The 23,212-nt window shown below is 37.5% G+C and overlaps 1 protein-coding gene across 1 annotated transcript in view; it reads left to right on the forward strand.

Moving 5' to 3' along the window:
• The window catches only part of LOC134655852 (homeobox protein homothorax), a 357,906-nt gene that overhangs the window by 149,053 nt on the left and 185,641 nt on the right, over window positions 1–23,212 (forward strand). The window contains exon 8 of the mRNA XM_063511342.1: window positions 19,259–19,267. Coding sequence (XP_063367412.1) covers window positions 19,259–19,267 — 9 coding nt within the window. The remainder of the gene's footprint in view (window positions 1–19,258; window positions 19,268–23,212) is intronic.

Here is a 23,212-nt window from a genome sequence, read left to right on the forward strand (position 1 = left end):
GGCACTAGTTTTCACGAAAACGACTGCCATCTGACCTTCCAACCGAGGCGAAACTAGGCCTTATTGGGATTAGTTCGGTTTCCTCACGATGTTTTCTTCCACCAAAAAGCGACTGGTAAATATCAAATGATATATTGTAATAAGTTTCAAAAAAGCTCGTTGGAATCGGAATATCGATATATTTTGCTTTACAAGTTTTAGTCATAATTTTCAGATATAATATATTATTTATTATCCAGTGGATAATATCCACATGTGTCTGTGCAGAGCAAATAATAATAATTCCCATACTTTTATTATCTTAGCTCGAGGCTAAGAAGGTAGCGTGACATTTACGGCTGTACATTTTAATAACTTTGAACTGAACTTTCTAAAGCTTAGTTTGCTAATTGCAAAGCTATAACTTTAATTTCTGAAACACCAATGGACGAAGATATTTTTGTACATGACTAAAATATGTATAACTTATTATTTTATCTTATTTTCTCTATACATGTAAAATTCAATACCTAACATATTTTACATTAGTTAAAAATAGGGTATCATCAGTTCATTATTTAAAGAGCTTAAGCTAGGAAGCCTCGTTTTTTTTAAATTTATCGCTATTTTACTATATTTAAAGAATTAAACTTAAAGCCTGGTTCTTCGCTGTCTTATAAATTAAATTAAATTACATACTTTGCGAAATATCCAAGTAAAATTATGTTCGACATAAAGATCCTTATTGACTGGTCTATATGATATACCTAGGGGCAAATATCATTTTGTCATTCCGAATGCCAATATTGCCAACGCGAAGCAACATTGTAAGAGTATTTAGTACTTTACATTATCATCATACAAATCATGCATGTTCTAATGCAATCTTTGTTAGAGACTATAATGACTATAATTGAACTTTTTACTTTAATTAATACCTTCTATTGTATATTTAAAAAAAGATTAAAGGAAGGAAGGAAAGAAGCCTAGGTGCTAGTGAAGTGACTCTGCCTAACGAAGCAGAAGGTCCCGGGTTCAAATCTTGGTACAGGCATTTATTTTCAATCACAACACAAGCCTTATTGAGCGTACTGGGCTAGGTCGATTTATGTAAGATTATCACTTTTTTTTGAGCGTAACAGTAATTCTTGGGCTAGCTTAGCCACGGAGATGGCGGGATAACCTGGACAGCTTCCTGAACAACTGGCCAGAGGAAACACCAAATCGGGAGTCGCGAAAATCAAGGGGAGAGGCCTTTGCCCAGCAGTGGAACACTCAGATAGGCTAGTAATAAAAAAAAGCAATTCTTGACATTCAGTTCAAGTCACTTCTACTCAAATACTATTGAAAATACTCAAAATAACAGTGATACTAGACAGTTGTCTTGATTTGAAGCTGTTCATTACCCATCCCCGAATACTCGTTCTCAAAGGCGTCTCATTAGACTTCCCCATTCATACTCTCTCCGCGACAGTTGAAATTAATTAACATTTCGTGCGACATGACTTTTGGCAGGAGAAAAACTTTAAATATATCGGAAATAGAAACCAAGTTATCTTTACACCCAGCTAGATGTAACTTCTTTAAAATGTGTGGGGAGTTTTGGTATGCTGACAGAAAAACTAAGTTTGTTTTTCATGAGTTATGACGCGATACGTTTAATGAATGACGCTGTTGTCAAGTGTCAAATAAATGGCGCCGTTCGAGACACTAGTTTAGACGCAGTATCATAATAGAGACATGGAGACATTTGTATTTAATTACAGCGGGTTAACGTAAAAATGCTTTGACGTGTTTCAAAAGGTTTGTTTGAGTAACTAATGATATTTATGAAAGTTCTCTTTGAGAGATTTCGAAATAGATGAGCGTGTGAATATTTCTGGTGTTCTTAGCACGTATTTTTCTCGATATTTTAATTTTCCCGTTATACCAGATTATCGATAGTAAAAAAACTCGAGTTCACATCTCTAGCAATAGTGTTGTTCCGTTACAAAGAAAATTACCACATTTAAAACTAATATGAATGATAGTATGACAGTTTCCTTCAAGTGTCTTTTGGTTGGGTTAGGTTAGGTTAGAAAAAAAAACTATAAAATATGTTTGTACCGTATCTGGCGGCACGGCAGTGCCCCCGCCAAGTCGAGCGCGAAGCAAACACTGCCGTACCATCCTTTACTGGAACCATTTCGCCGCATTTTCAGGCCCCTATTTGAGAACCTCTGGATAAGACCAGAACGCAGAAAATTTCGTCATCCAGTAAGCTATAATCACATACTTAAAATCCAAAATTTCAAGTCTGTAGGTCATTTAGTTCCGAAGTTAAGCGAAAGCAAAGTTTCGCATTTATGACACTCATTCATTCACTCATGATCATCAGAATAGAATTGGTACTTCCCATAAACTCAGAGAGCTGAAATTTGGTACAGAGTTAGGGTTTAATGGCCAGATAAAGGGTAAACCTAAAAATATTGCAATATCAGTCACGTTTTAAAGATCTAAGAACTGCATAAGTAAGTTTGTAATCCCATATAAATATATGATATTACAAAGTTACTGTTGCAGTTCCTACAAATAGTAGGTAAAGTAAAGGTACACTACGATGTACGATGTGAGTATGAATGAAGATATGTTTAGTTATGATATGTGTATACATAGTATGGGTATGAGTACCCGAAAAGAAGGACTGCCTGCAAAAAAAGATGAGATCCCATCAAAAACATTACATGTAAAAAGGTGCAAGTCTCGCAACGCTTTTACTACAAAAAAGTTTTGAGATGTAATGTGAAACCAAGTCGGTTATTTTAATCAGTGCCAGGGGGTGTTAAAACCTTATCAATAAGATATCTTTGATTTGTAATAATGACTTGGCAATCGCACATAATGCTTTACTCGTACCGTACTCGTAAATATGTGTAATGCTCAAATTGCAATTAGCGCTAGCGTTATGTTTAATTAGAATTATTTTTAATAGGTGACGATGATCCTTTTGTCATTATGCAGCCGTGCGATAGCCAAGTCATTATACGTATTACAAATTAAAGATATCTTATTGATACGGTTTTAACACCCCCCGGCACTGATTAAAATAACCGACTTGGTTTCACATTACATCTCAAAACTTTTTTGTAGTAAAAGCGTTGCGAGACTTGCACCTTTTTACATGTAATGTTTTTGATGGGATTTTTATTACTTGAATGTACAGGTAAATTAATTTATTAAACTTCCAAAATAACGACAAATATTTTACGTGACAGACTCCATATAAAAACGAACTGTCATAGGGAACATCATTCGACGCGAGAGGTATAGCAGTAAGTAGTGTTTTTCTTACAAATAAAAATACTACATTTAAAACAACCAAGCAACCGTGAGAAACACTAACAAATTTTTATAACTAAGTGTTCTACCGGATACGGAGATAAAACCACTCGACAGATTAGATTTTTCTAACTAAATAACCTTATTTACCAAGGCAGCAGCTCGAGTGTTCTTCAATGGTGTTTGTTTAAAACACTCGAGACTCAATGGTAAGCCAAACACGGCTGCAATAATCTGTGACAATGTGTGGAGTGTAAATATGCACTCGATGTCGATGTGTGGAGCTGTCGGTTGTGTCGCATCATTGCTTTTCGTTAGGTCTTGAGTTGTTGTTCTTGTTGGTAGTAATGGGCGATTTGACACGTTTGAGAGTCATCAAACATCAAAATTCTGATATTATTCGTGTGACTTAAGTTGAGGTGACTTCAAGTCACTATGAATCTGGCCGCAAACAAGCGAAGTTGCGCTCTGATTTTAAAACGACATTCTGAAATAAGTAATATGACCATTGCGTTTTGTACATTTAAGCAGCCGTTAGCGGCCGCTATGAAGCTTAAAAGTGTGTTATACTTACTATTAGAAGTCCTATTAGAACAAATTAAATTATTTATTTTTTTCAGTTTTTTTTTTCAGATTGTGTTAACCTTTTTTAGGGTTCCGTAGCCAAATGGCAAAAAACGGAACCCTTATAGATTCGTCATGTCTGTCTGTCTGTCTGTCTGTCCGTCTGTACGTCTGTCCGTCTGTCTGTCCGTCCGTATGTCACAGCCACTTTTCTCCGAAACTATAAGAACTATACTGTTGAAACTTGGTAAGTAGATGTATTCTGTGAACCGCATTAAGATTTTCACACAAAAATAGAAAAAAAACAATAAATTTTTGGGGTTCCCCATACTTCGAACTGAAACTCAAAAATTTTTTTTTCATCAAACCCATAAGTGTGGGGTATCTATGGATAGGTCTTCAAAAATGATATTGAGGTTCCTAATATCATTTTTTTCTAAACTGAATAGTTTGCGCGAGAGACACTTCCAAAGTGGTAAAATGTGTGTCCCCCCCCTGTAACTTCTAAAATAAGAGAATGATAAAACTAAAAAAAATATATGATGTACATTACCATGTAAACTTCGACCGAAAATTGGTTTGAACGAGATCTAGTAAGTAGTTTTTTTTATACGTCATAAATCGCCTAAATACGGAACCCTTCATGGGCGAGTCCGACTCGCACTTGGCCGCTTTTTATTTGCACGCTTCAATATATCTTGAAGCGTGTCTTTCTATCTTTATTCTGTGTTTGACTTTACACACTTTTGACATTGTGAAGACCGTGCAAAGTTTGCTTGGTTCAAGTAAGAAAAATGAAGATGTTTATCTCACATTGAACAAGCAACGTCACGTATAATCTCCGTAGATCCTCCGCAAACACTGACCATAGATTAGATAGCACCGGATGTCGAGATCAGAGGCTGCATTTACTCAAGACACTTGATAAAACTATACTTTTCATACGGTACAAGGTCCTAACTTAGGTACTCTTTATACCTAAGATGGACTAATCAGCTAATCACCTACCTACCTAACCATTGTGACTAAAACAGCTGTAAAAAGTAATGAAATAAATGCATTTAAGTACATGTATATTAGTGACGTGCTGTTGGGAACTTTACAAAATTTCTACATGAAATTTTTTCGGAATATTATTTTTGCGTGGGAAAGTTTTCTTTGTGTCCTGAAATTTCTGACAACTTTTCTAACTTCTTGGATAGTTTCTGCAACTTGCACATTTCTACCAAGGACTAGACCACATTTTCTTTATATATATACTCAAAACCTAAAAAAAATTTCATTTAAACTAGTCTACCAACATTTTCTTAGTAGGTATAGTGAAGGTACTACATTCTGACTAATAAAATCCCAGTTAAATTATAGGATAGGATATGAATAATTATAGGACTACAAAATTTAAGATTCATTTAAAAATCTGGAATACGGTACGCGTAGATAAGCTGTCTGATAATAAATATGTTTTTTGGGTATATTTTATAACCGAAAATTTGCTCCACATACCACCTGTCCATAAAGGGTCCGTCAGAACCGCATGGCACTATCTAAACACCCTAGCATATGGCAGCGAAACTACATTTTAATGACGTATTAAAACAACAAAAAAGGCGCGAACACGATCTTCCCATTGTTATTTCAAAATTCGAAAATAATCGTAACGCACCGATAATGTGCTAAATTCGAATTACCAGCGCGCATGGAGTAATTGGTGATCGCACGCAAAGTGTCTATCAAAATAATTTTTGGGGTCTTTTTTTCTTATGCACCCCTGGTACCGTGGGGTGCCGTGGGACGTGGGACCTCACCTACGTGGCACGCAAGGCATAATTGTTTCATTATTCTTCTATTAACTCCACTTGGGTAGTAATTTATCTTGGATTTTCGCAGTTTTGCAACCCTTGGAGAGATCTGAAGGGAGCCCTACGCTCCTCTAGTAATTATTATCAAAATCTTATGATTAAAACTGGATTTCACGTTAAGTCTTTTATATCTACAGTGCTCCTTAAAATACTTAATTTTTTTGTTTTATGATCAGTAAAATTATTATTTCTCAAACCAGCATTTTATACTTAAGTCAGTTAAGAGAGGAATTGCTATCCTGACCCAAAGCGACGCTTCCAACACCACCAACAAACCATCTTCACACACTCTCAGCAATAATCATGTGCAAAACTAATTTTAAACAGTTCGAGACACCAAAAAAGACGTCGGCCGGTCGTAAAGTGCGCAGTAAAGTCAGTCGTAGTGTAAAAGCCGGCGGGGCGTGGAGGCACGCCCTGCGTTTTAGCCTGGACTGCGAACCGTCTTTATTAACCTTCCCGCCGGTTATGACCTCCGGTTACTAGCAGAGATAAGTTTGCAATTGGAATGAAAGAGGCCGGTGGATCATGGCTTCCGCGTGTTTAGCTATCTGTGGCTTTTGATAGAAAGTTCTGGAGTTTGAAGAGCCACTGCAATGCCGAGAAGTTTGTACCTACAGATCTTTTCGGCAATCGATCGGCGAAGCAAAACTGATAGGTATGATCACGAAGACTATTGCAGTATAAAATCCCTGAATTTGCAATGGGGTGAGGCCTGACCTCCAATATAGCTTCCGTATTAGATTATATTTTAGAAAAAAATTATAGCAAGGTTTGAACTCTGACGATGCCTATTACAAGTCATTTTTATCCAGAAACCTACTAAGTCTACGATAAGTTTGCAATTGGAAATGAATAACGCTTCTTGAAAAACCCTACATAGTAGCGTAAAGGAAGGCACATTTCGGGAAGAATCAAGCAAGATGCCCGCTTATTCTTGGTGTGCCATATATCTAAGAATTGCGAATAAGCTTTGCTTCTTAGGCGCGAGTTGCGGTGATACAATATGTTAAAGCGAGACGTTGTAGCTTGACATTATCGTCAAATTGAACTCTATCATTTAGAGGACGTCTCGTCGCCACCATTTCCTCTTAACAAAAAACTGCAACTACATCGGTACCTCCTTGCACATTTATTTAATTCCTTGCACCAGCTATTTATTTGTTCTCCCTGTTCGCGTGCGGAGTAATTGCCAGCACCTCCCCCGTTTCAGCGGCGATTCATCAACGTTGGGAATGGCACGTTTCATTAAGATTTAGATTAACCATTTTTCTTGCTTAGCTTTAGCAATCAAAACAGTGGCATCTGTTTAGTTGTTACCTATGTCTTTCATCTTTTTTTTACATATTTAATATTAGCTTCTCATGGCATGCGCCATAATACCTGCCCTCAAAATGGTTGCCTATAAGGATGGTAGAAATTATTCATAAGCACGGAAAATAAACTTATGCAAAAAATAGAAAAGAACATAAGAAGGAGTGAAACACCCATGACTCAGGAACAAATATCTGCGATCATCACACAAATAATGCCCTTACCGGGATTCGAACCCAGGACCATCGGCTTCATAGGCAGGGTCACTAAAAACTAGGCCAGACTGGTCGTCAAATATCGGTTCGTCGGTAGAGTCTGTGCGGAAAGAGTCGTGGAATGTATAGGTCCCAATACATTCCACGACTCTTCTCTTTCCGAACAGACTCTAAATATGATTTGAAAGTTTTGAAACAATATTTTAAAGCTTTTGTTCCTCATTACCTCACAAGCCCGTTGACACAGTGACGGACTGTCATTTCCATGTCAGTTGCACATGACAATACGAATTGACGTCGTTTGTTGAAGTGAAGATCTGAAACAGCCATGACACCTGTCTTGCGATCACACGGACTGTCCACAGATTCAGAGTAAACAAGATCTCTTTGATGTGGTCTTGACTGCGTTCTGTTTATCGTCACACCTTGGATTTTTGACGAGAAACGTCCACCGACGACATTTTTAAAACTTTCATTTCTTTGAAACTGGGAAAATGTTGCCTTGAGGCAAAACATGTCAAAGAGGATTGTCTAGTTTTATGGGGGGGATGATTTTCTTTGTAAACTTTGTTTATTAACTATTTTGTTACTAACTTACAAATGAAAGTCTAGATAATGATGAGCGGCAAGAACGCTTGGCTAGAATTACTTAGTAGGTATACTTAACTCGACAATTAATTAACAAATAATTAATTCTCAGTAACAGCTAAGAAAATATTCACCATTTTAAACTCAACTTTAACCATATCTAAATTGTATTTATTTACTAGAATGTCGAAGAATTTGAACTAACCTTTTGATCGACCTTAACTACCATTTTAAAAGATTTTCCCAGAAAGAAACACCAACTAGATGAACATTTATTTGTTTTCTATAGCACCATTGTTTCAAAGCAAGTACCAGGGCGGAAGCATCTAACGGAGTTCTATTTATTATTGCTGCGATATCAAAGGATGTACGACTGAGCCGGGTTCCTAGAACCCGCGCATCGTTCCTTTGTCGTGAGATACAAGCGCGTCCTAAAATATATCGGTTATTTTTAATTGGTTACGCGTTACGGCTACAGTTTTGGGGAAAATATCGGATGACAATTTAGAAAGAAGTTTAGTAATGCGCAGCTAAAGTGTGGAATTAACTGTCGTTCGCGGTATTTCCAGAACGATACGAGTGATACGACCTTCAACTACAAACCTTTAAGAAAATAGCGTACCATCTTAAATTCCGGCAACGTACTTGCAACCCCTCTGGTGCTGGGCTTGTACTAAACATACAAAATGTATTACAGAAAGAGGTTCACTAATAATTCTAATTACCTTTAGAGAAACAATGCACTCACAGAATGACCTCTTGGTTGTAGCTTTGACATGCGAAGGAAGGCCCTTATTAAGATTAATAGCAGCCTCATTTCTTACTAAAATTATTTCAGATTACTGTACCTTTAATTGCAAACAACTAAGAGTCGTAAAATAATATTTATCGTCTATTCATAGAGAACTATTTCTGTCCGTTCAAGACGAGTCTCGTAAAATTCAGTTTTGGAATATAACGAAGTAATCGGGCTTTCGAACAATAAGGGCGTTAATTTCAACCCTTTGTCCACTCAAATAGAAAATTTTCATGTTCAGCTCCGGAATGCGAATGCCATTTACGTTTTATGACGTTTTTAAATGTAAATCACTGTGCTTTTGTATTGAGACAACTCGTTAAGTTAACCGAGAGATTGTTATTTGCGGTTTTTAATAAAAGCTTTGTGTTGAAATTAGTGGGAAAGGGGGTAATTTGAGCGTTTATAAGGCTTACGTCAGCACAGACAGTAGCGTCTAGAGCCGAGTGGCTTGCAGTCTGTGCGGACGTAGCCGAAAAAACAAACACGTTTGTTGACTTCGATATGACACTAAGATTGTAAACCCGTTAGTTTACAATCTAACGTAGGTTAGGTTAGGTTATAATCTCCCTACCGCCAGTTTATAATTTAACTAGCGAGATTATAAACTGACGAGTGTTTATAAGTAATTTTACGGTGACAACACGCTAAGCAGCTAGCTAGGCGCCTAGCTCGCAGTGCGGCCGGTCGCGAAAATTCTAGAATGAAGCTACTCTCTAGGTTACTCGCTAGGTTCTATCTAGACAGTCTAGACACTCTAGACGCTAAGCAAGCCGCCTGTCTATGGTTACATAGCCTTAAAGAAAAGCAATTAACCGAGATAAAAACCGAGTTACTAGTAAAAGAGTACTAAGAATCCATGAGCGCGAAGCTTTGATTCGTGCGTTACAGCGATGCTTGGAATTGTATGTTTGTTTGTGCGCTGTAAAACTGTTAGGGATCGTAAACGGTCGTGTGTGGCCAGCCCTTACGACGAATCCCGACCAGATGGGACCACATCAAAAGACTCTGTGGCGATAAAAAGGCGTTAATATGATTTAAAAGTCTCGCACTAGTCAATGATTCTGCGTAGTTTTTTTAGGTTAGCATTTAATTACATGTACCCAGTTCTAAGGATAGCCTCATTGTCAATTGGTAGTTTGTTGGTAGTACGTCTCTTCACGTAGAAATTTAATAAGTAATTGGAACTACTAGTTCGACTGATAGAGAAATTAGAGCAAGGAGAAGTTTTACATACTTACAAAGTTTCTACTCGCTCTATTTTCTCTCTATAATGATTTTTTTTTCAACGAAAACTAGTACCAGTCGTAGATATACTACGTAAATATTCATGCCAAGTTTCATGTAAGTAATTTAATAAACATATAGTTTTTTTTAATGAATGCCTAAAGAATTCCGATTGTATGGGTGCTTTTTGGTAGCGGGTACGTGTGACTGTTAATTAACAAGAACATTGCACGATGACAGAACCCGGACTGTAAACACACACGCCTCACTCCGTCACACCCAATACATTTCCCGCTAACGCCACGAAATAACATTCCCATTTTCCAGGTATTTTCCGCACTCCATATTGGCGGGATTTGGCGGGATCATTAGCCCCCAGCCCCCGCATGAGGCCCTGGTACGCTGAGGGAACTATTGCCGAATTTTCCGGGATTTTCTTCTTATTTTCCACTCCCCTAGTTTGTTTTGCGAAAAACGGGCGGGAATACATCCTGCTAGGGAGCACTTCAATTACACGTGTGTCTTTTGAAGGGTTAGAAATCCGCTTGAAGGCTTGGATGCCGATTTTTTAAATCCTAATTGTTAATAAAATTGGCCAAGCTAAAAAAATGCTTAGAGTGTGTTCGGAAAGAGAAGAGTCGTGGAATGTATTGGGCCCTATACTTTCCACGACTCTTCTCTTTCCGCACAGAGTCTACCAAATTCCGTTAGGCCCAAGATACACTTGTAATTTTTACTTTAGATACTACAGAATGAGAGATAAATATTGTTATCTTATTCTAACAAATATCTTTGTCCCTACTTACGTAAGTAAAACTTACAAGTGTATCTCAGGCCTTAGCCAAGGTTCAAATTACCGAAAAATAAATGACAGACTTTTGTGAGTAATTTTTCTCCCACCGGTTAATGAATTTAATGATAATATCCACCTTGGCTATGCCCCTGCAGGCAGTTAAGGATTGTTGGCATCTGAGTGTTTCTCTAGAGAAACTTCCTGCCTCGCACAGCTAAACTGTGGAATGAACTGTCGCCTGCGATATTTCCACGATACGACTTTCAAACCAATAAGAAAAGAGCGTAATCCCATCTTAAAGGCCAGCAAAGCACTTGCGACTCCTCTGGTGTTGCAGGTGTCCATGGACGACGGTAATTTCTTACCAGCATGCTAGTATGTCTCCTATACCATAAAACAAAAACATATCTGCGATGACAACAGCGTGCGTTACTTACATAATAATTAGTTAGTTCCCATATTTCACATAAGTACTATTACAATTAACTGACTCCTCCAAATCCGTCAATCCTAATCCCCAAGGAATCAATCCCCAGTGGAAAAAATAATGTACATCTCGTGTCCTGAGCGTAGGAGTCCCGTGGTATCGGTACAAGCGATTGCACTTACGCGTCAGCTATCATATCGCGCGGTATCAGTCAGTCGCGACGCTGCATTAGCTTGTCGCCGAGTCGATAAATCCTTGGTTTCATGATGCCCTGGTACTTGGTAGGTTAAATATAAAGGTGGTGGATGAGCGTACGGTGTGTATGCCCCCTAACATACAGGGTTATATTTGGACCGTTAGCCATATTATGCGAGGTGATTAGGTAGGTCATACTGAACAACTTTTTCTATGGGACCAACCCCGAAATCCCAAAAAAACATTTGGCCTTCCCATAGAAAACGTCGACATCCCCTCGACCAAAATGTATGAAACGGCCAACTACATTTTTGTGATTTCGGAGTTGGTCCCATAGAAAAAGTTGTTCAGTATGGCCTACCTAATCACCTCGCACAATATGGCTAACGGTCGAAATATAACCCTGTATAGTCCGGCTAACAAGTTTTTTAGTTTTTTTTAATGATTTATGGCTAACTAGCAGTCTAATCTCCTAATGGTAAGCAATTTCCGTCGCCCATGGACATCTACAACTCCAGAGGGGTAGCAAGTGTTTAGCCGGTCTTCAAGACGAGTGAGTTCTTTTCTTGAAGTATTGAAGGTCCAGAAATACCGCAGGCGACAGTTCATTCCGCAGGTTAGCTGTGGAAAGCAGGAAGTTTCTGGAGAAACGCACAGTTGAGGACTGCCAACTATCTAAGGGTGGTATTCCATCTGTACAATATCTTGGTCCAATGTGCATTGCGTCTCACAGCTCTCACTCTCTCATTAAGCAAAATGTGCGACGCAAATACATATTGGACCAAGATATTTGACACATGGAATACCCCCCCTAAGCGGTGAAGATAGAAATTTTGTCGAGTAGAGCGATGGCGGAAAGAAGGGGCAGGGTAATACCGGACGCTGTCATTATCATCACTATTTGTCATGCTATCACTTAGACAAATATGACCATCATATCCGTACACTCCGTACAGCATTTTATAAAACCACAACAAACTTCGTATCTTATACCTTTAAGAGCCAACAGGAGTGGTCATTTCTCCATACAAACGTACTCGACTGTTTCCTCCGTGGGTTTTGAAGCTAGAGCAATGATTTTCTCAACACAGATTAATATTGTCAATATCTGTGTCGGACCGTTTTGCTTTTTTTGATATTTTTGTTTTTTAAGGCGCTAGAGCCCTTCAAAAATGGCCAAAATGGCCTAATTGACTATGCCGCAATGAGAGGCGTGCTATTCAAAACTGACATCAATTAGTCAAAAAAGCAAAACGGTCCGACACAGATAATGTCATAATCATTTAGATTTCCAAATTTGGTTACGATTGGTTAAGTTTTGGAGGAGGAAACAGTCGAGTACGAAACCTCGATTTTTGATATTTTTACGCAGGATTTTTCGCCTTGTCCTTATCGCACTAGTTTTAGGAGCCGCTTCCGTTAGCGAGACGGGTATATTTACCTAAAATATTTAAATCTTAGCTCCTGTTGGCTCTTAACCGAGCAATACTAGCGACCCGCCCCGGCTTCGCACGGGTTAACAAATTATACATAAATCTTCCTCTTAAATCACTCTATCGGCCATATTCGAACTTTAAGATACGTCAAATACTAGAGATTGAAACGATATGGAATGGATATGTCAGTGTCAAACAAGTGTCAAAAGTGACGTTTCTTCAAACAAATGCGTCACTTTTGACACTTGTTTAACACTGACATATCTATTCCATATCGTTTCAATCTCTAGTATTTGACGTATCTTAAAATTCGAATATGGCCGTATCTATTTAAAATAAAGAAACCGCATCAAAATCCGTTGCGTAGTTTTGAAGATCTAAGCATACATAGGGGCAGACAGCGGGAAGCGACTTTGTTTTATACTATGTAGTGATTTCGCGGATTTCTCGGAAACGGCTCTTACGATTTCGATGAAATTTGCTATATGGGAGTTTTCGGGGGTGAAAAATTTATCTAGCTAGGTCTTATCTCTGCGAAAACACGCATTTTTGAGTTTTGATATGTTTTCCAAAGCTAGGTCTCCCGGATATTCATATATACAACTAAATCCAGCGCGAATCCCAGTAGCATAACGAAAAAAACCTTACACGTAAACCGTACCTTATATCATTTCCACCGGCCGATCCGGGCAAATCCCCGTATCCGGCGGGTAGGATCCGGTAATCCGGGTAATAATCCGGACGGGAGCGGGTGCAGACGTTTGATAATGGAGTATTAGTGGGAGTTATAATTGCTCAGTTATTATTGCCGTTTATTATCTTCGCTTGCGATTGCTTTTGAATTTGGTGTAATTGCTAACTGGAGGTTGTCTGAAAGAAATAGTTTTTGAGCGATAATTATTATATTACCTTTTATTTACAAGGTAAGTATGAATTTTTTTTTTCTATCTTCCTAAAGCCTACCATACAAAAAAATGCCATTCGAATTTGAAATCACTTACGAAAATATGGTTGAATTTCTTTTATTTTGAAATCGAACGAAACAAACGAAAAGCAACTCTGTTCCAATTGAGAATGGTTTAAATTACATTAAAGTAATTTGTACCACGGGTCCACCAAATATCAGGGATTATTGGAATGTGACTGGGACCATGTTTGCTTCAAGTCAGTGGAAACAGCTATTATTTTTTCAATCTATCGCCTTGCTAAATACATGCTGTCTTCTATACTATACACTGACATATTTTTAAGTAGGTACCTAGAACTATCTATAACATTGACAGCGTAATTTTATTCTCTGAATTATATACAAGAAAGGATACCCACCAAATATCAGGGATTATGGTATGTGACCCTGGGGTCATGTGTGCGTCAAGCCGGCCGGGCTATTATTGTATATAAGCCGATTATTGGGACCGACTCCCACTCGCTGCGAGCACGCAACGGCATTAGCGTTGTGTTACATGCTACTAAACATTTAAATTATTATTTTCAATGTTTTTAAGTTAAAGGAAATTTTAAATTAATAGGGAGTATTAAGTACCTACTGCAATGTTCTGCCATAGAGTAACTTATACATTCTGTGCCTTAAACTGCTTTTTGAAAAGTTTTCACAGACAATTAAATATGACATTGATACATCAAGGCGGTTTGTTTACAAAGGCACAGAATAAATAATAAAGGGCCTACCGGGAAACTCGAAAATCGAAACTCGGCTATCTGCCTCTTTATCGCTCCAATATGCAGGAGTGATAAAGAGATAGGTTAGATAACAAAATTTCGACTCTCTCGTTTGCGGTAGAGCCTTAGATTGTCAGTAATTGTGGTAGTGGCGCCCCCTAGGCAGAGTTTCGCGTAATATTTCCTATTGAAATTGGCACTTGTGACGCTATTATTGTCTCTCTTACTTCCTTCTTTGTTTATATTTCTTAACATAATTAGCAACATCTAGCGATAGGTACCTATCCTAACATTGTAGAGTATGGTGGACTGTATACTTGTTTACCACCGTCGTGTTATTAATAATATGTTGGTTTTCTAGTTCTCTAAAATACCTTTTAAACATTATGGTTCTTTGACATTAAAATTAAGCACAATTTTAACCTTTTCAAAACACGTGTCGTGTTCGTGTCAGATTACTCGGCTAAGTTAGAGTTCACAAAATAAATTAGTCGTGTTTCAAAATAAAATGCAGACTTATTTGTCAAAAGTCAGGTTTTACATGTAATATTATTTATGGCGTGTTCGAAGTTTCGAACGCTATATTCCAATAAGTTTTCATGTTTATTTCACTTGATATCTGATAATGCGTTGACCTTGCATGTTGTACAGTCGCCATCAGATATATCGAAGCGGCCAAGGTGCTCACAAATATCTGAACGCGCCTTTATTGTCAAGGTATTAGAGTGCGTGTTCAGATATTTTGAGCACCTCGGTCGCTCCGATATATCTGATGGCGACTGTACCTACAAACAAGTAAATATAATAGAAGTTCTTTATTTGCCAGAATACGTATGGTATAAAGAAGAGAGCAGAAAAGGTAATAATTTCGACTTGAAATATTTAAAAACAAGCAAAAGTATGTTTAATATTTGTCTTCGGTTACCGCGATACTATATAATTAAACTATTATAACTCGTTTTTGAATATGTACTTGGTAGAGATAAGATATATTTGACCCTAGTTTTTAATGTATGTACTAATTATATGCATGTATTACTATTCGACACAATGTATATTGTTTAGAATAAAATAAAATAAATAAATAAATAAGTATTAAAACGGATTATATTGCGTATATTGAATTTATACTACATCCCGACGTTTCGAACCCTTTACAGCGTTCGTGGTCGTCGGGATGTAGTAGGGTATAAATTCAATATACGCGATATAATTCGTTTTAATAGTTTTAATTGTAGTATATTATTTAGGTACTTAATTTGTTGTTTAGTCCATAGATAGTCTTGGATTAAATAGAATGTTACCTATCGAAAACATAAGTTAACGATTAATTCAATGGATACACAAATACATACTAAAACAACAGCTCTAATAATCGCAACGATTACATTAATGTATTTGGCACGATGGAAGCAAAACCGTGAAAGCAATATGGCGTCATGTGAACGCGGCTCGGTAAGTGGAATCGTACGTACATTTCCCAGTACGGCTGCGTCACGGGCCCGGTTACACCATGCGCGGTTACCGGCCGAAGATTATTGACGGTTAACGGTTTGGTCACACGCGGAGCCGCGAGCCGCTCACAGGATAGCTATAGGTATATAATATGTGCATAGCGCTGTGTCGCTTACACAGCGGATCTGCGCGCGGATCAGGTGAAAGCAATATGGCGTCATGTGAACGCGGCACAGTAAGTGGAATCGTACGTACATTTCCAAGTACGGCGCGTCACGAGGCTGGCTGCACCGTGCGCGGTTAGCGAGTGGAGTGGGCCTTTCGTAAGCGGGTGTCTAATTGGATCTCCTCTTGAGTTAACTTGACCGAGAAGTTCCATTGGATGGACTGTTGTCGATCTTTCTCTTCTTTCTTGCGTTATCCTAGATTTTATTGGAGTTCGGACACTTTGCCCAATTCTTTCAGAGCGCAAACGACTAACTAACCAATCGAAATCGTCTACTTAGTATAATACGTGCAGTAATTGGAATAATACCTACATGTTGAACTGTATAACATATTCGAATAAAATTAACAGAAAATGAGCAAGAGCAAACTAATATGTAATAAGAAAGGAAATAAAATAAACAAGACCTTAAAGTTTAGAGCACGTTGCAGTAAATCCCGCGGTTATCTGTGACAACTGAAGGGGTTATCTGCCGCGACGCTTCGCTTCTAATTATATATTATATGTATCTATCCTGAGCAAAGAATAGACATTTGTATTGTACGTTGTTTTAGTGAGATTAGAAATCGCTGCGGTTAGCGAGAGGATATGGATAGAAGCAATTCGTTACATGTGTATGTTTGCACTAGGTATTTCCAATAGAATTTACTGGTTACATTATATTATATTCCTTTTAGACTTTAATCTCTGCTTTCATAGTACTGGATATATGTACAGAACAACATTTCTTTATCCCATTTTTTTATTATTATTTAGAGTTTACACTAGCTTTTACCCGCAACTTCTGCGTGGAATGATGACGATGACGCTGATGATTGATTAAAATTGTCCCATCCTTCCCCATGGTTCAAACTATCTCCATACCAAATTTCATCTAAATCGGTTCAGCTGTTTAAGCGTGAAGAGGTAACAGACAGATAGACAGATAGAGTTAATCAAGATTCACTTTCTTTTGTCAATTTAATTTTAAAGCAGTTGTTGGTGGATGGTTAAAAGTCACTTTTATTAAATTAAAACTGTGTATTTTCACTAAAAAACTTAGATTAATACAAAGCGATGTTAACCGTGGGAGTTGTTGAGAAAGAAGAGATTGAGTGAGTCGATGAATGGATACAGGAATATATAGTTTGTCAAAGGACTGCCTCATTTCAAACATAGACAGAGATAATCATACTACCTTTGTCTTACACTAGTACTAGCACACAAAAGAAAAGGATGAGTAATAGTTTTCCTGGTTCTTACTGACTGACAAATTGGTTTGACCAACTTTATTGGCAACTTGGTTGCGTTCAGAAACAGCAGTTAACTATAGTTTTGCTACAGTGTCACCGGGCCGTCGTGGCCCGCCGCGAGGAATGTAAATAGAACCGAGGCAAGCACGCTCCGCTAAGAAAAACGCTTTTAATTATTGAAAATAACATCCGCGTTCGTAACGTCACGACTGTGACGAGACTAGTCTAGGGTTCACTACCCAATCATTGGCACAATATACCAGTCATTGACACCTATGTTTGGCATAACAGGCTGTGTTAAGGACGTTTAATGGTACCTACCGTAATACCACCCAATTAACAACTTTTTAAATGATTATAATTATAGTTCAGTGCATAGTTAGGGTCAGTTGCACCAAACTGTTTGTTACTGTCATAGACTAGGAATCCTCTAGACTGAGTTTAGAGCAATTATTTCATGAAACCGATGCTGCCAAAAATACGGGGGTGCGGGGGGACGAGGTGAAGCAAATCCCGTGCCGTGATTGGTCCGTTCAAAGACACGGACCAATCACGGCACGGGATTGACTCGAAGATGGAGTAAAACTACCGTACAAGTGGCAGAGGGGGCAGCGTTACTATGCTCAGTCTAGAGGATTCCTAGTTTATGGTCACTGTTAAAGAGTTCGCTAAATTTCATTGTATGGAAAGTTTCATAGTAAAGCGCCGCGGTGCGCCGGGTGACGTTGATCAGTCTGTCAAGTGCGGATGGTGCAACTGGCACTTAATCAGACTTATTTGGAGGGAAAAAGTTAACACTACTTTAACCTCCTGAGTCCCGCTTGTCATTTTTGCAGTTTTGAATTTGGAACTTGTACCTATTTTATATATTTTAATAATCCGAAATTTGGAATATTTGGATTAAAGCCTTTATAAAGGCCTCAGGGACTCAGGAGGTTAAAACGGGGTACCTATAAGTAAGTATAGGTACCTAAATTATTCAACAAAAATAACATTCATAAGAAAACAAAACACATGTTTCAAAAATTATCAGTAGCGTAGGAGCTATCTTATCCTATCGTATCTTGACAGTGAATTGACAGACATTTGACAGATGACTGATCGTGTGTTATATTATAGAGTTACAGGGCATGTTATTATTATTGTATTTTTTAATATGCTGTGTATTTATGGTATAATCATAATAAGACAATGATACTCTATAGTTAGTTGTTAATGTGACTGAGACATAATGGAAGGCATTAAAATATGAGCGTGGGTTTATGAAACGAGCTAAAAGCGTGTTTCATAACATGTCACGAGTGTTAAAAGCAGGGATGTTGCGAACATCCGCATCCGCATCCGCAACCGCGGAACTTCCGCATTATTTTCAACATCCGCATCCGCATCCGCATCCGCATAGAATCGATGCGGAGCTTATGCGGATGCGGATGTCGAACAAGTCGGTACAGGAACGTCTTAGCGGCGGCGTAAGTGCTAGGTATTTTCGTCATTACCTATAACGAAATCGTCTAGATCCAGAAAAGTTGGCGAAGTTACTGTCTATTAAATATAACGCACCTATATTCTTGCTCAAATACTAAACGTTTCGTTTCTTTTAATAATAAAATACTAAAAATGTAATATTTGGCGTTTTCTAAGTACCTAATCTTGACATCCGCATCCGCATCCGCATCCGCGGATGTGAGCCTTTAAATATTCGCATCCGCATCCGCATCCGCGGATGTCAAAAAATCTGCATCCGCAACATCCCTGGTTAAAAGGAACGTTAAAGTTAATACATAGGTATTATAAAAAATACAAATAATCAGTTCTTTATAATTAAAATTTTTTTAAAGAAATGAAATGTGAAGGAAGCGTATTTTTTATTTAAGTTAAATGTAAACTTGGAATTTTCTGGTTCACTGTTACCAGGTCATCATAAATTCTAACGACGTGTTTTCTTTTGTTACAGATGCGATGGGTGAGTCAGCAGTAACACCGTAAATCAAACTACACATAAAATTAGTGTTAACAAAAATTCCAATCTTCATAAAACTCGAAAAATCATTATGCGCCGAACGCGCTTTTTAGGGTTCCGTAGCCAAATGGCAAAAAACGGAACCCTTATAGATTCGTCATGTCTGTCTGTCTGTCTGTCCGTCTGTCCGTCTGTCTGTCCGTCCGTATGTCACAGCCACTTTTCTCCGAAACTATAAGAACTATACTGTTGAAACTTGGTAAGTAGATGTATTCTGTGAACCGCATTAAGATTTTCACACAAAAATAGAAAAAAAAACAATAAATTTTGGGGTTCCCCATACTTCGAACTGAAACTCAAAAAATTTTTTTTCATCAAACCCATACTTGTGGGGTATCTATGGATAGGTCTTCAAAAATGATATTGAGGTTTCTAATATCATTTTTTTCTAAACTGAATAGTTTGCGCGAGAGACACTTCCAAAGTGGTAAAATGTGTGTCCCCCCCCTGTAACTTCTAAAATAAGAGAATGATAAAACTAAAAAAAAATATATGATGCACATTACCATGTAAACTTCCACCGAAAATTGGTTTGAACGAGATCTAGTAAGTCGTTTTTTTTTATACGTCATAAATCGCCTAAATACGGAACCCTTCATGGGCGAGTCCGACTCGCACTTGGCCGCTTTTTTATATTTATATACGCAAAATAAGTCAATTTGAAGACTAGGAGCCCAAGAGTCAGGAGGGGATTCGCTAAGCGTCATAAACTTTGATTGGGTCATTAAAGCATGTTAATTTATTAGCTTTCGAACGCACCCGATTTACAACAAATCGAAAATGACTTTAAAACTTCGTAATTAAGGTTGAAAGTCGATCGTAGATTTAAAGGTGTTTTATGACGTTGCTTATAGGAGACGAACGCGTGTAATCGAAAATCACCTCTGCTGTAATTAAGTTACGGTATAAACTCGTAAAATGACGCGGGGTCGAAACCACTATTTATTTTTTATTGAATTCGAATTAGTGTATTTTTCTTCTCAAAATGGTTAACAATGACAACATTTGCGAGATTAAATAATAGTTATTTAGTCTTAAAATAATCGTAAATTTGTACAATAAGTCTCAAGTCCCTGTAAGTATAACCTAAATTTAAGTTACGTATCAAAATTCCAAAGATCACAGATAAAATAACCAATCATTTTGTACATTTTATAACTTTTTAATGCAAAAATGGCAGATTGACAAATTCATTTATAAACGCGTCCCATTTCTAAAATTAAATTTCAAATTCAGAACCAAAATCGAGGGATAATATGGCAAACGTGATAATTTAAAGTCGATTACTTTAAAAAATAACTGTATTCCAACAACATAAAGTTGAAAATTAAATAAAAGGAAGCCACAATACGTCTTTGCAAAAATTACCCATTTAAATTCAGAACGTGAAAACAAATTAAAAATAAAAACTAACAATCAATCGAACACGAAAACACACTTCGCTATTTATCATAAAATATGGACGTTCGAAATTGAACTCGCACGTCTCTGTCTGTCTTGGCGGGTGTGAGTGAAAAGGTGAACGTTCGAAGTTGTTGATTTGCTCATGTCGGTATCTGTGGGATATTAATTACAGGTATAATGAGTATTGTTTCGTTGAACGATTGTGATCTGAGTGTGCGTGAAAGGGTTCCGTCGGTATAAAAAATTGTAATAAGTCTTTTCAAATCAATATGTTTTTGTGTGAAGTGGTTTATTGCACTTGCAATATCAATTGAGAAGACTTTTGTATCCCTATTACATATTAATACATATTATAAATATGTACTTACGAAAGTAACTCTGTCTGTTAGGTTAGTCCGCAAAATGATTTAGGTACACGCTTAATCCGCAAAAATGATATAGACCTATGAAATATTGTATGGATGGAAATATGTAGTTCTGAACCGGGAAAGGAAATAAGTTTTTCACACCTCCTATTCGGAAAAGAGCTTTTTCTTCCCTGCTAGGAGGGATCAAAGTTTCACTTTTCCTCCCTGCTAGGAGGGATCAAAAAGTAACACTTTTCTGTTCTAGCACACTATTTTTAATTTTTTTTTGCACATTATTTTTTTAGCTTAAATAATCTGTTTAAGCATCAGATTGTGTCAACACTAAGATTTTTTTTGTTTTCCTCATAGTTGATGTGAAAAGCAGTATGTGTCACACGGTATCAAAATTATTTCGTCTTGGGCGTTAACACTTGAATCCCGCATTACGCTCAGGATTCAATGTACGCCCTTGACGGAAATACATCATTTTGATCCCTTGTAACACGAACTACTATTTTATTCTATGGGAGAGCCAAAATGTTATTCGCAGTTTCGGAGATTGTCTCATAATAAAAGTTGTTAATTATGATATGACCTATGCCTATAATTTACTACGAAAAATTTAGCTAAGGGTTAAAAAAACCCCCGTATACGCTTTCATGGATGTATGGAGGACAAATTAAAGAACAATCGACGTCAACGATATGTTTACACTTTTGCACCTTTGTAATAAAAATGTAAACATATCTTTGACGTCGACTGTACAAAGTGGAAATAGTAGTTTCTGTTACAAGGGATCAAAATAATATATTTCCGTCAAGGGCGTACCTACATTGAATCCTGAATGAAGCGATGGATTCTACAATGGATTCTAAAGTAGAATCCTAAGCGTAATGAGGGATTCAAGTGTTAACGCCCAAGACGAAATAATTTTGATCCCGTGTGATACATACTGATTTTCACATCAACTATGAGTTGACACAATCTGATGCTTAAACAGATTATTTAAGCTAAAAAAATAATGTGCAAAAAAATTTAAAAATAGTGTGCTAGAACAGAAAAGTGTTACTTTGATCCCTCCTAGCAGGGAGGAAAAGTGCCACTTTGATCCCTCCTAGCAGGGAAGAAAAAGCTCTTTTCTGAAAAGGTGTGAAAAAATGTTTTTGCAATACTGCTGTCTGAAATCACTGTAACCACAAATTGTATCACACAATTTGCTGATTAATAATCGAACCCTTTCGCCCAATAAGCACCGCTGCCTAGGGAACCCCAATTTTGATTAATGGCATCCGAATCCAATAGATATCGATAACAAAACGAAATTAGCCGCCGTTTATTTATATACGGAGGTTGTCGATATGGTTGCAGCACTGGGACGTCTATTAGACACTCGTCAGATCATACGTCTATTAGACAAGCTATTCTCTAAACACTTCGTATGATTTTGAGAAATATAGATAATACCAGTCTTTTAGACAGTGGTGTCTGGTGTCTAAAAGACTGGCATTATCTATATTTCTCAAAATAATACGAAGTGTTTAGAGGATAGTGGGGGACCACTTCTCTATACAGACATAGTCCCCATTTTCCTCTCTCGATATTTGCGTAAAAAATATATTTTTACGTTATTTGATGTAAATGGTGTATATTTAACCATTAAGCTATTTCCGTTTGTTTTTGTTTTTCGATACTAATTTAAAATATTTAAATAATATAATAAAAAGCCTTTAAGAAAATTGTACCTATGGAATTCGTATGTCGCTCAAAATTAAATCAAACTAAGGGGCTGTGGTTTCAAAAAACTTCTGACATAGGTACTTAAGGGGCCAACTGATTTAACAGTCCGCCGGACGGTATCGGCCTGTCAGTTGTACGGACCTGTCATATTTTTGTTCTAACTGACAGGCCAATACCGTCCGGCGGACTGTTAATCAGTGGGCCCCTTTAGATGTAATCCAGTGAAAAGGTAAAATAATTTTAAAAACCGGACAAGTGCGCGTCGGCCTCGCCCACCGAGGGTTCCGTAATTTATAGTATTTGTTGTTATAGCGGCAACAGAAATACATCATCTGTGAAAATTTCAACTGTATAGCTATCACGGTTCATGAGATACAGCCTGGTGACAGACAGACGGACA

Source organism: Cydia amplana, chromosome 17, assembly GCF_948474715.1.
Source record: "Cydia amplana chromosome 17, ilCydAmpl1.1, whole genome shotgun sequence".
NCBI lineage: Eukaryota > Metazoa > Arthropoda > Insecta > Lepidoptera > Tortricidae > Cydia > Cydia amplana.